Below are 13,323 nucleotides of genomic sequence, written 5' to 3' on the forward strand. Positions count from 1 at the left end.
AGGGTTTTTTGTTTGGTTTTTGCTTGCAGGGTTATCACTAGGGCTCGGTGCCTGTACTATGAATCCACTACTACTGGAGGCCATCATTTTCCCATTGTTGTGTTGTCATTGTTGTTGGATAGGACAGCGAAGCTAAGAAAAGGAGAAGGCAGGGGAGGAGAGAAAGACACCTACAGATCTGCTTCACCACCTGTGAAATGACACCCCTACGGGGCGAGGGTGGTATTTTGAACTGGGATCCTTTCACCAGTATTTATTCACACTATGTTCACCCAACTCAACGTGCTACCTCCCAGCCCTCCAACATGTTTGTTAACATGTGCTTTGTTATTCCCTTATAATAAAGGGACTAATGAACTAAAGGCAACTATGGGAATTGGTAGGTAGCAGAATGGTTATGCGGAGACGTTTTAATCCCCTATACCACCATAAGCCAGAGCTGATAAGTGCCCAAGAAGTTTTATGCCCAGAGTCATAGTTAATAGTAAGCAAGCATCAGGGGTTGGGCGGTAGCACAGTGGGTTAAGGGCACATGGTGCCAAGCACAAGGACCGGCGTAAGGATCCCGGTTCGAGCCCCCGGCTCCCACCTGCAGGGGAGTTGCTTCACAGTTGGTGAAGCAGGTGTCTTGTCTTTCCTCTGTCTTCCCCATCTCTCCATTTCTTTCTGTCCTATCCAACAACAATGACGTCAATAATAACTACAACAAGAAAAGGGCAACAAAAAGGGAAATATTAAAGAGTTAAAAAATCCTTAGCTGGATTAAAAAAAAAAATAGTAAGCAAGCATCAAGCGGTGTCAACTCTACACTCCATCCTGACCCACCCCGAAGATCATCTTATTGGCAGAACCCAAGCTCTTTGTGCTGGAAACATCTGACAAGGAGCCAAATAAGGCAGCAGGCAATAAAGATCTTATATATATGGTTGCAAATAAACCATTCCTGTTGCATAATACTGTTAATCAAAAAGGGCCATAACTGGAGAGAAAAACCTAGACATTCTATTTGCACTTAGGGATTTCTACATTTAAGGTTTTTTTTTATTTTTATTTATTGGGGAATTAATGTTTTACATTCAACAGTAAATACAATAGTTTGTACATGCATAACAACATTTAAGGTTTCAACAATGATGCCCAAGATGTAAGCCACTTAAAAGTTTGCTAGTTGGGAGTCGGGTAGTAGCGCAGTGTTAAGCGCACGTGGCAGAAAGCACAAGGACTGGCGTAAGGATCCTGGTTCAAGCTCCCGGCTCCCCACCTGCAGGGGAGTCACTTCACAAGTGGTGAAGCAGGTCTGCAGGTGTCTTTTCCCCCTCTCTGTCTTCCCCTCTTCTCCATTTCTCTCTGTCCTATCCAACAACAATAAAAAGGGGGGCTACAAAAGGGAAGAAATTTATTTTTTTATTTAGAAATATATATTTTTTAAAGTTTGCTAGTTACCTAAGAAATGAGCCTTGTCCCTGGGCAGACAACCCCACCAATGTGTCCTGAAGTCTCACTTCCCCAGAGCCCTGCCCCGCTAGGGAAAGACAGGCTGAGAGCATGGATCAACCTGCCAAATCCCATGTTCAGCAGGGAAGCAATTACAGAAGTCAAACCTTCCACCTTCTGCATCCCATAATACCTAGGGTCCATACTCCCAGAGGGATAAAGAATAGGAAAGCTATCAGGGGAGGGGATGGGATACAGAGATCTGGTGGTGGGAATTGTGTGGAGTTGTACCCCTCTTATCCTGTGTTTTTTGTGTTTACTTTTTATAAATTAAAAAAAATTAGCCTTGAGGGGGCCAAGCAGTAGTGCACTGTGTTAAGTGTTCATAGTGCAAACTGCAAGGATCATGGTTCCTCATCTGCAAGGAGGTCGCTTCACAAGCGGTAAACTGGGTCTACAGGTGTCTACCTTTCTCCCTCTGTCTTCCCCTCCTCTCTTTTTTTAAAAAAATATTTTATTATTGGACAGAGAAATTGAGAGGGAGATAAGGAGAGAGAAAAACACCTGCAGCCCTGCTTCACTTGTGAAGCTTTCCTCCTGCAGGTGGGGTCTAGGGACTTGAACTTGGGTCCTTGCACACAGATGTGAGTGCTTAACGAAGTGTGCCACCACTTGGCCTCTCTTCCCCTTTCAATCTCTGTCCTATCCAACAACAGCAGCAACTACAATAACAATGGGAAAAAGGTGGCTGCCAGGAGCAGGGGATTCTTAATGCAGGCACCCAGCCCTAGTGATAACCTTGGAGGCAAAAAAAAGTGAACCTTCAGGGAGTTGGGTGGTAGCGCAGTGGGTCAGTACAGCGTAAGGATCCCGGTTTGAACCCCAGCTCCCCACCTACAGGGGAGTTGCTTCACTGGCAGTGAAGCAGGTCTGCAGGTGTCTGTCTTTCTCTCCCCCTCTCTGTCTTCCCCTCCTCTCCATTTCTCTCTGTCCTATCCAACGACAGCAAAAACAACAATAACTACAACAATAAAAAACAAGGGTGACAAAAGGGAAAATAAATTTTTATTTTTAAAAAACGTGAACCTTGAAATCAGGGGTGCAGAATTTTTTCTCACATTCTAGAGACCAGTGGTCAGCAGGGCCATGCTGAGACATTCTCAGGAGAATCCCCTTCTCTTCCTGGCTTTTGGAGATGGTTCTCAATCCTCTGTGCTCTCTAGCTAGTATCTGCATCCCTCCCACATTTGTCTCTTGTCACATATTGTTCCCCTGTGTCTGTTTTCATCATGCCAGTCAGCCAGTCATGCTAAATTAGAGCCCATCCTTTTTTTTTTTTTTTTAAACAAAGCACTGATCAGCTCTGGTTTATGGTGGTGCGAGGGATTGAACCTGGGACCTTGGAGCCTTGGGCATGAGTCTCTTTGCATAACCGTGCTGCTATCTACCCCCACCTGAAGTTATTTTAACATAGATCATAGTTTTTCCAAATTAAAGGCTACATTCACAGGGATTAGGACGTCAATATTTTAGATTGGAAGAAGATTCAACCCGTAAAAGTGCTCGCTTATGGTTTCAGCTTATTTAGAACTGTATTTAACTAGGAAAAGTCAAATCTTATCATGATTTCTCAAGTTTGGAGGTAAAGCATTTGATAGGCCAAGTCATCATCTTAATTTGTTAAGCACCCAATTCTAAAAGAACTTCAAACCTGAAATACTTAAGTTGGCTTCAGTACACAGTACTTTTACAATGTTAACTTCAAACCACAGGTATCCGTTGTCAATATCATTTTTTTATTATAGTCAATTTATAATTTTCATTTACATTCCAGCTTAGATAAATAAACCAGAATTATAAGGGCAGGAGATACTGCAAAAGCACTATCTCGTGACTTTCAAAACTAACTTTAAACCACATTAAGAATCTGCTGGTGTCAGCTTTAGCAGCTTCCAATAAACAGTTGTTCAAACCATAAAGAAATATCAGTGCATCAGTACATGTCCACTGAACAGCTTCCCTTCTTGCATTCGGTGCTTAAAGACAAGCAGTTTGACACAGTACTTCTGAAAAATACTGGACACAATAATCAGTTTTTGCAGACTAGTATTTTGAGGTTTCTACTGTTGAGTGATTTGGGGTTCATGTTGTGTCTTTTTCAGTCCCAAAAGCTCTGTTTTGAGTTCTCCAGGCTTTGGTGGAATTTCAGGTATTGTCTATGAAAAAAAAAAAAAAACATTTTAAGGCTATAATTAAATGTGACCTTCAAGACTTCAAAGAGTAAAAAAAGAACAAGATATTCCCAGCTACTTTAGGAAACAGAACTCCCAGTCAATCTTGAGTTCCTTTCTAGGTCTCTCTTTCTGTAACCCTATCATCTAAACTATACCTCATTTTTCCTTTCCTTTTTTCTTATTTCTCTTTTTTTTTATGAGAGCACTGCTCAGCTTTGGGTTATGGAGGTGGTGGGGACTGAAGTTTGGGACCCCAGAGCCTCAGACATGAACCTCCTTCTATAACCATTCCGTTGTCTGCCCAGACCCACCCATCTAAATTATTATTATTATTTATTTTTTTGTTTATTTATTTTCCCTTTTGTTGCCCTTATTGTTTTAGTTATTATTGTTGTTGTTATTGATGTCATTGTTGGATAGGACAGAAAGAAATGGAGAGAGGAGGGGAAGACAGAGGGGGATAGAAAGATAGACACCTACAGACCTGCTTCACCGCCTGTGAAGCGACACACCTCCAGGTGGGGAGTCGGAGCTCGAACTGGGATCCTTGCACCAGTTCTTGCGCTTCATGGCACGTGTGCTTAACCCACTACGCTACCGCCTGACTCCCCTCATCTAAATTATTATGTCTCATGTACTGCAGGGACTCAAAAGTAAGTTTGCATCAACAGCAACGGACAGATTTGAGTAAAGCTTTCCATATTTGAACATTTCATTCCTGCATCATTTTTTATTTTGATTTTTTTTTATCTTTATTTGTTTATTGGATAGAGACAGCCAGAAATTCAGAGGGAAGGGGTGATAGGTAGAGAAAGACACCTGCAACACTGCTTCACCCATTCGCAAAGCTTCCCCCCCTGCAGGAGGAGTCCTTGTGCATTGCAACATGTGCACTCGACCAGGTGTGCCACCACCTGACCCCCAGTTTTGCTTTTCTACCGTGTGCCTAGAAAACAGGCACTGGAAACCAATTCACTTATTCAAAAATATTAAGTGCCTACTCTGTGCAAATCATAAAGTAGGGGTTTAAAAATAAATTCAAAACTACCTTCAGGGAGTCGGGCAGTAGTGCAGTGGTGCAAAGCACAAGAACCAGCATAAAGATCCCAGTTCGAGCCCCTGGCTCCCCACCTGTAGGGGAGTCGCTTCACAGGCAGTGAAGCGGGTCTGCAGGTGTCTATCTTTCTCTCCCACTCTTCTCTCCATTTCTCTCTGTCCTATCCAACAACAACAATAACAACTACAACAATAAATAACAAGGGCAGCAAAAGGGAAAATAAATAAATATAAAATAAAAAAAAAGTTTGCAAAACTACCTTCAAGAAAGGTAGTGAGAAAAAGTCTGAAGTAACATTCTTCTGTAATAGCTCCAGGGAAATAACTTGCATACTGTATATACCATGCATTTCTTGAAAATACACAATTTGGGTGGGGATAGATAGCATAGTGGTTATGCAAAGAAACTCCAGTGCCTGAGGCTCCAAAGTTCCAGGTTCAATCCCCACTACCACCATAAACCAGAGCTGAGCAGTGCTCTGGTATTTCTCTCTGTTTCTCTCTCTGCATCTCTCTGAAAAATAAAATAAATGTTATTAAATATTAAAAAAAAGAAAATACACAATTTGTGGTCTGGAAGGTGGCGGGCGTAGTGGATAAAGCGTTGGGCTCTGAAGCGTTAGGTCCTGAGTTCAATCCCCAGAAGCACATGTACCACAGTGATGTCTGGTTCTTTCTCTTTCTCCTCCTACATTTTCATTAATAAATAAAATCTTTAAAAAGAAAAAAAAAGAAAATACACAATTTAGAAACTTTTTCCAGTAGTCATAAAGTTGGGCATTCATCTACAAATCAATTTTAGAACTTTCTCATCATTCCCAGAAGAAACCTTATTAGAAGTCAATCCCCTGGGGTCCTATTCAGGGAGTCCCAGGCATGATAGGCCTAGAGCTCAAATCCCTCTATCCATTGTTACTAGTCATCTCTATCAGGAACAACAAAATACACCGCTTTGTGGGCTCCCCATAGGACCTTGCCCTCAACTTGGATCAACAACAGTAGAGAATGTTCCATCCTCTGAAGGAAAGATGGACAACATACTCTATGCTACACCTGAGGAAGATGGGTCCTGATATTGGGGCAGCTGGGAATGTTCTTACTCATGACCACAGAATATGAACTCAGATCTACAGGGATGCAGAGGTCACATAGGCTCCTAAGCTGAATATTTGGCCCCAGACCAAATCAAATCGATGGAGTTTACAGTCAACAATATTTATACCCCTTTCCCATATTAGGGAGCTACTCTCTTCCCTGATACAGCTTTCTGTCCCTTTCCCAGCCATGACATCATCTACCCAGACAATAACTTGGATCCACCTGCATATCAGATTTCAGGCTCACGGGGAAAAAAAAACAAACTAGTATAGCCACAGGCCCTTTGAAATATAACTAAAATACGCCTACTAGCTATCTACAAAATGGAGGACCCCCCCCCAATTCTTCACCTGCACTATTCCAGCCTTTAGGCCCATGATTGTTCAACAATTTTTTTGGCTTTATATGTTAACTCTCTTTTCAGGCACAAGGTTCCAGGTGCTAGCATGATGCCAGCCAGACTTCTTTGGACAGATGACCCCACCAATGTGTGCTGGAGCTCCGCTTCTCCAGAGCCCCACCCTACTAGGGAAAGAGAGGCAGACTGGGAGTATGGATCAACCAGTCAACGCCCATGTTCAGTGGGGAAGCAATTACAGAAGCCGGACCTTCCACCTTCTGCATCCCACAATGACCTTGGGTCCACACTCCCCGAGGGATAAAGAATAGGAAAGCTGGGGGTGAGGCGGTAGTGAAGCGGGTTAAGTTCAGGTGGCACAAAGCGCAAGGACAGGTGTAAGGATGCTGGTTTGAGCCACTGCCTCCCCACCTGAAGGGTAGTTACTTCACAGGCGGTGAAGCAGGTCTGCAGGTGTCTATCTTTCTCTCCCCCTCTCTCTCCATTTCTCTCTGTCCTATCCAACAACGAAGGACATCAACAACAACAATAACCATAACAAGGCTACAACAATAAGGGCAACAAAAGGGGGAAAAATGGCCTCCAGGAGCAGTGGATTCATGGTGCAGGCACTGAACCCCAGCAATAACCCTGGAGGCAAAAAAAAAACAAACTTAAAATTGTGAGGAAATATAAACAGTAAAAAATAATAATAATAATAGGAAAGCTATCAGGGGAGGTGATGGGATACGGAGAGCTGGTGGTGAGAATTGTGTGGAGTTGTAGCCCTCTTATCCTATAGTTTTGTCAATGTCTCCTTTTTATAAATGAAAGAAAGAAAGAAAGAAAGAAAAGAAAAGAAAAAGATGGGACAGACAAGCTGGGAGTATGGATCGACCTGCCAATGCCCATGTTCAGCAGGGAAGCAATTACAGAAGCCAGACCTTCCACCTTCTGCATCCCATATGGACTCTGGGTCCATATTCCTAGAGGGATAAAGAATAGGAAAGCTATCAAGGGAGGGGATGGGATATGGAGTTCTGGTGGTAGGAACTGTGTGGAGTTGTACCCTCTTATACTGTGGTTTTTGTTAGTGTTTATTTTTTATAAATAAAAAATTTTTTAAAGGCAAAAATTAAGAAAGAAAGAAAGAAAGAAAGAAAGAAAGAAAGAGAAAGGAAGGAAGGAAGGAAGGAAGGAAGAAAGAGAAAGAAAGAAAGAAAGAAAGAGAAAGGAAGGAAGGAAGGAAGGAAGGAAGAAAGAAAGAAAGAAAGAGAAAGGAAGGAAGGAAGGAAGGAAGGAAGGAAGAAAGAAAGAAAGAAAGAAAGAAAGAAAGAAAGAAAGAAAGAGAAAGGAAGGAAGGAAGGAAGGAAGGAAGGAAGGAAGGAAGAAAGAAAGAAAGAAAGAAAGAAAGAAAGAAAGAAAGAAAAGAAAGAAAGAAAGAAAGGAGCCAATCCCCTCCTTGGGGGCCTGGTGGTAGTTCAGTGGGTTAAGTGCACAAGTGATCAGCATAAGGATCCAGGTTCGAGCCCCTGGTTCCTCACCTGCAGAGGGGGTCACTTGACAAGCAGTGAAGCAGGTCTGCAGATGTCTTTCTCTCCCCCTCTTTGTTTTCCCCTCCTCTCTCCATTTTTCTCTGCCCTATCCAACAAAATGGAAAAAATGTCCTCCAGGAGCAGTGGATTCTTAGTGCAGGCACTGAGCCCCAGCAATAACCCTGGATGGAAGAAAAAAAAGCCAATCCCATTTCCATTAAGTCTACATCCCACCACCACCAATCACTGTCTAAGGCAACAAACCACTCTAATCTATAGATATGCCAATTCTAGACTGTTTGTATACATAGAATCATGTAATATGCAATCTCTAGCTTCATACTTTTAAGGTTTATCAATGTTGCCACATGCAGTAGCATTTCATTCCCATTTTAGAAGTGAAAATATTCCATCCTATGGTTACTAAATGTCCTTTACCCACTTGGCAGCTGATGGACATCTGAATTGTTTCCATGTTTTGGCTCTTATAGGCAATCTTTGGACATGTATGTGTGTCTTTGTTTTCATCTTTTTTTAAAAAAAAATTTATTGTATTTATTTATTGGATAGAGACAGAAATTGAGAGGGTAGAAGAAGATAGAGGGAAAGAGTGACAGACACCTGCAACAGTGCTTCACCACTCACAAAGCTTTCCTCCCGCAGGTAGGGACTGGGGGCTTAAACCAGGGTCCTTGTGTGTTGTAACGTGTGCATTCAACTAGATGTATCACCACCCGACCCCTTGTTTTCATCTCTCTTGATATAAACCTTGAAATGGAATTAACAGGTCATAGTGGGACTCAACTTTTATGTTATTTTTTTTTTAATATTTATTTATCTCCTTTTTTTGTCTTTGTTTTATTGTTGTAGTCATTATTGTTATTATTGATGTTGTTGTTGTTGGATAGGACAGAGAGAAATGAAGAGAGAAGGGGAAGACAGAGAGGGGGAGAGAAAGATAGACACCTGCAGACCTGCTTCACCGACTGTGAAGTAACTCCCCTGCAGGTGGGGAGCCAGGGGCTTGAACCGGGATCCTTATGCCAGTCCTTATGCTTTGCGCCACCTGCGCTTAACCTACTGCACTACCACCCGACTCCTAGAACTTGATTTTTTAAACTGTGAGGATGTGCAAGACTGGTCCCCACAGTTGCTGCTCCACTCTGTATTCCTGAAACAACAGTAGGGGCTTTCAGTTTCTCCACATCATCGATGCCACTTGTCATCGGCTAGATTTTTTTTTTTTTTTAATCACAGCCACTATAGCAGTTATGACACAGTATCTGATTGTGGCTTTGATTTACATTTTCTTGATGGCTAATGAAACTGAGCATTTTTTTTTTTAATGCTTCTTGTCTGAAAAGACGACTTCTAGTAAAGACATGAAGGATGGTGAGAAAGCCAGCCAGTCACTCTTTCTTAACATCTAGGAGTGTTTCAGACAGATGGAGCTACAAGTATAGAGAAAAGACGGCAGGGATGTGCCCTTGTGTTCAAGAAAAAATTAGGTGGTCCGTTGTTATGAAGCACTCAGCGAGAAGCTAAGAGGCAAGGAAGGAAGTGGGGGAAGGTAGTTGTGGAGAGATAGAAAGTCACTGGAGGGTTTTGTTTGTTTTTAAAAAATATTAATTTTTTTATTTATTCCCTTTTGTTGTCCTTGTTGTTTTATTGTTGTAGTTACTATTGTTGTTGTTGGATAAGACAGAGAGAAATGGAGAGAAGAGGGGAAGACAGAGGGGAGAGAAAGACACCTGCAGACCTGCTTCACTGCTTGTGAAGCAACTCCCCTGCAGGTGGGCAGCCGGGGGCTGGAACCAGGATCCTTACGCTGGTCCTTGCGCTTTGGGCCACCTGTGCTTAAACTGCTGCGCTACCGCTGACTCCCTGGTTTTGTTTTTTTTTTTTTGCCTCCAGCACTACAAATCCACTGCTCCTGGAAGCCATTTTTCTTTATTATTTTTTTTTATTTCTATTTTATTTGCTAGGATAGAGTGAAATCGAAAGGGGAGGGAAAGACAGAGAAGGAAAGAAAAATATAGACACCTGCAGACCTACTTCAACGCTCATGAAGCATCGCCCCTGCAGGTGGGGAGTAGGGGTTCAAATCCAGGATGCACCATCACCAGGCCCTGACTGGAGAACTCTGAAGCTCCACCAGACTCAAATGTAAAGTGATGACAATGGTGGCTTCCTTGAGAAGAGAGGGTGGCAGAAAAGGACAAGAGACAGAGACAGATCAGGAAGCTATGACAACGGCTGAGGTGAGAGGTGACTGAAAATGTCTCAATACGGTAAGAGCAGTGGAGAGATTGTGAAAAGAAGTGGGATCTTGGTTGGCTGAAGCCAAAAGGGTTTGTTGGTATATGAAGAATGAAAGAGGGGGCCAGGCAGTGGCAAACCTGGTTGATCACTCATATAACTATGCATGAGGACCAGGGTTCAAGCCCCCGTCCCTACCTGCAGTGGGGGAAGCTTCATGAGTAGTGAAGCAATACTGCAGGTGTGTCTTTCTCTCCCTCTCTCTCCTTTTTTAAAAATTATTATATTTATTTGTTTATAGGATAGAGATAGCCAGAAATTGAGAAGGAAGGGGGTAATAGAAAGGGAGAGAGACAGACACCTGCAACAGTGCTTCATCCCTTACAAAGCTTTCCCCTTGCAGGTGGGGACCAGTGGCTCGAACCCCGGTTCTTGCACATTGCAATGTGTGCACCCAACCAGGTGTGCCACCATCCAGCCCCTCCCTCTTCCTCTCTACCTCCCCTCTCCCCTCTTAAGTTTCTGTCTCTATCCAATAAATTTAAAAAACAGAGAAGAATGAAAGAGGAATTAAGGATGGTTCCCAGGATCTGGCCTAGATAGCTAGCAGACTGGCACTGCTATTTATTGCAGGAGGAGAGACTTGGAGAAGAGCAGGTGTGTTGGAGAAAGACTAAGCAGTCAGTTTGGGTGCCCCAAAGTGGTGCACCTGGTTGAATGCACATGTTACAATGTGTTGGTCTGCTTCTAAGACCCCTTCTGTTTTGATCACTACATTAGGTTCACTTGCATTGCTTAAAGATGTGGTCTATTTACATAATCATTGTTTTTTTTGAGACCGCATTGGTTTAATCCCCACTGGTTCAGGTTCTTTTTCCACTCCGCCCCTCTCCTAGTCACATCCTGTTTTCCGCCATTTAATCCCCACTGGTTCCCAAGCTTTTTCCTTCCCCCCACCCCCTATTTTACGTACTTCCTCTTCCTGACACTTCTGCCTCAGGAGATATAAAGGACAGGATTTTCTAATGAAGGGAGATTTGATTGATTGCACTGCATTCTAGCTCATCAATAAAGATTGAACTGTGTTCCCAGCTCAGCCATCAGTCCCTAGTCCTCTGTCTCCCGCTAGAGAAGCTAGCCCAGTAACAATGCACAAGGATTGGGGTTCAAGGCCCCAGTCCCCACCTACAACGGGAAAGCTTTGTGAGTGGTAAAGCAAGTACTGCAGGTGTCTCTTTTTCTTTCTTCCTATCTCCCCCTTCCCTCTCAGTTTCTGGTTGTTTCTACCCGGTAAATAAAGACAATTAAAAAAAAAAAAGTTGGTTGGCTGAACTATTCCATTTTGCCATATGATGCTGATGTGGTAAAGAACATGATGCCTGGGGTCGGGTGGTAGCACAGCGGGTTAAGCGCACGTGGTGCAAAGCACAAGGACCCGCATAAGGATCCAGGTTCAAGCCCCTGGCTCCCCACTTGCAGGGGAGACGCTTCACAGGCGGTGAAGCAGGTCTGCAGGTGTCTGTCTTTCTCTCCCCCTCTCTGTCTTCCCCTTCTCTCTCCATTTCTCTCTGTCCTATCCAACAACGACATCAACTACAACAATAATAACCACAACAAGGCTACAACAATAAGGGCAACAAAAGGGGGAAAAATGGCCTCCAGGATCAGTGGATTCATGGTGCAGGCACTGAGCCCCAGCAATAACCCTGGAAGAAGAAAAAAAACCCCAAAAAACATGATGGGAGGGAGTCGGGCGGAAGCACAGCCGGTTAAGTGCATGTGGCGCCAAGCCTAAGGATCGGCGTAAGGATCCCGGTTCGAGCTAAATAAATAAATAAATAAATAAATAAATGGATTGTTAGAACACGGAATTAAGGGAGTCGGGCGGCAGCGAAGCGGGTTAAGCGCACGTGATGAAAAGTGCAAGGACAGGCATAAGGATCTCAGTTTGAGCCCTCAGCTCCCCACCTTCAGGGGAGTCACCTCACAAAAGGTGAAGCAGGTCTGCAGGTGTCTACCTTTCTCTCCCCCTCTGTCTTCCCCTTCTCTCTCCATTTCTCTCTGTCCTATCTAACAACAACGACTTTAATAATAACTACAATAATAAAACAAGGACAACAAAAGGGAATAAACAAATAAATATTAAAAAAAGAAGTATAATTGTTGACTCATATGGCAAAAAGTAAATTTAATTGTATAATTGTTGACTCATATGGCAAAAAGTAAATTTAATTTTATAAAAAAAACAAAACAGAATTAAAAAAGAATCAAAAAGGACGTGGCGGCACAGTGAGGAAGCCCTGCTTCATCAGTTGCAAAACTTGCCCCCTGCAGGTAAGGATCAGGGGATCCAGCCCGGGTCCTTGTGCATTATAACAGGTGCGTTGCAGCAGGTGCGCCACCACCAAGCGCCTGTCTTGTTTCTCTATCCACCTTCCCTCCTCAGTTTCTCTCTGTCCTGTCAAACCAAATAACTTATAAGTCCAGCTCTGCTCTTCAATGCTGGTGCAGGCCCAGAGCTCCCGCTTCCGTTTTCACGTCACTTTGCTGCAGCGCGGAGGAAGCCTCTCCTGCACTCACCAGGTTGGGCTGGTAGTACCTGTGCACCACCTGCGCCCCGGCGCACATGGACAGCAGGCTGGCGGTGAACATCTTCAGGTAGGTGGACCAGGGCACGCCCGCAGGCATGGTCGGCGGCGCGGACACACAGACAGTGCCACCGCGCTGACAACGCCACAGGTTCCCGCGCGCCAACAACAGCGAAGTCAGAGGTCAGGCGGAAGCGCGCACAGTCGCGGAACCAAAGTGTAAGCTGGGACTACGGGCCACCGGAGGAGAAATTCGGGGCACTGGCGTGGTCACGTGACCCTGGCGGAGCTAGTACCGAGCAGAGTTGGTCTTTTTGTTTTTCTTTCCCAACAAAGCCGTTTTTCCAGACATCTCCTGACACGAGTGAAATTTTCGGAATACTCTAAGTTGTTGCTTTATTTGTTCTCTAGGGCGCACAGCAGACACTGTTCGGTTTTATCAATCTTTAAAAAGCAAGTGCAGGGAGTCAGACAGTAGCGCAGCGGGTTAAGCGCAGGTGACACGAAGCGCAAGGACCGGCGTAAAGATCCCGGTTCGAGCCGGGATAGAACAGAGAGAAATGGAGAGAGGAGGGGAACATGGGGGAGAGAAAGACACACCTGCAGACCTGCTTCACTGCCTGTGAAGTGACTCCCCTGCAGGTGGGGAGCCGGGGCTCCAACAGGGATCCCTGTGCTTTGTGCCACACGTGCTTAGGCTGCTCCACTACCGCCCGACCCTAATTTTTGTTTAATGGAAGCCATTTTTTTCCATTTTGTTGCCCTTGCCCTTGCTTGCTATT

General features: G+C 44.1%; 1 protein-coding gene across 1 annotated transcript; it reads right to left on the reverse strand.

The window, feature by feature from the left end:
- Positions 1–2,477: 2,477 nt before the first annotated feature.
- On the reverse strand, positions 2,478–12,754 carry CUNH12orf73 (chromosome unknown C12orf73 homolog). Its single transcript, XM_007527917.3, has 2 exons — positions 12,534–12,754; positions 2,478–3,650 (listed from the first exon to the last, which is right to left on the reverse strand). Exons 1-2 carry the CDS (start codon positions 12,639–12,641, stop codon positions 3,555–3,557), a joined length of 204 nt encoding a protein of 67 aa, XP_007527979.1. The 5' UTR covers positions 12,642–12,754; the 3' UTR covers positions 2,478–3,554.
- Between the last annotated feature and the right edge of the window lie 569 nt (positions 12,755–13,323).

This window comes from Erinaceus europaeus, chromosome 7 (genome assembly GCF_950295315.1).
Source record: "Erinaceus europaeus chromosome 7, mEriEur2.1, whole genome shotgun sequence".
Lineage (NCBI taxonomy): Eukaryota > Metazoa > Chordata > Mammalia > Eulipotyphla > Erinaceidae > Erinaceus > Erinaceus europaeus.

Bases quoted from the DNA above. Each gene is read 5' to 3' on its own strand.
- CUNH12orf73 (XM_007527917.3), bottom strand. From the start codon at position 12,641: ATGCCTGCGGGCGTGCCCTGGTCCACCTACCTGAAGATGTTCACCGCC. The intron at 3,651-12,533 runs GTGAGTGCAGGA...TTTTTTTCATAG, and splicing joins GGTACTACCAGCCCAACCTG to ACAATACCTGAAATTCCACC.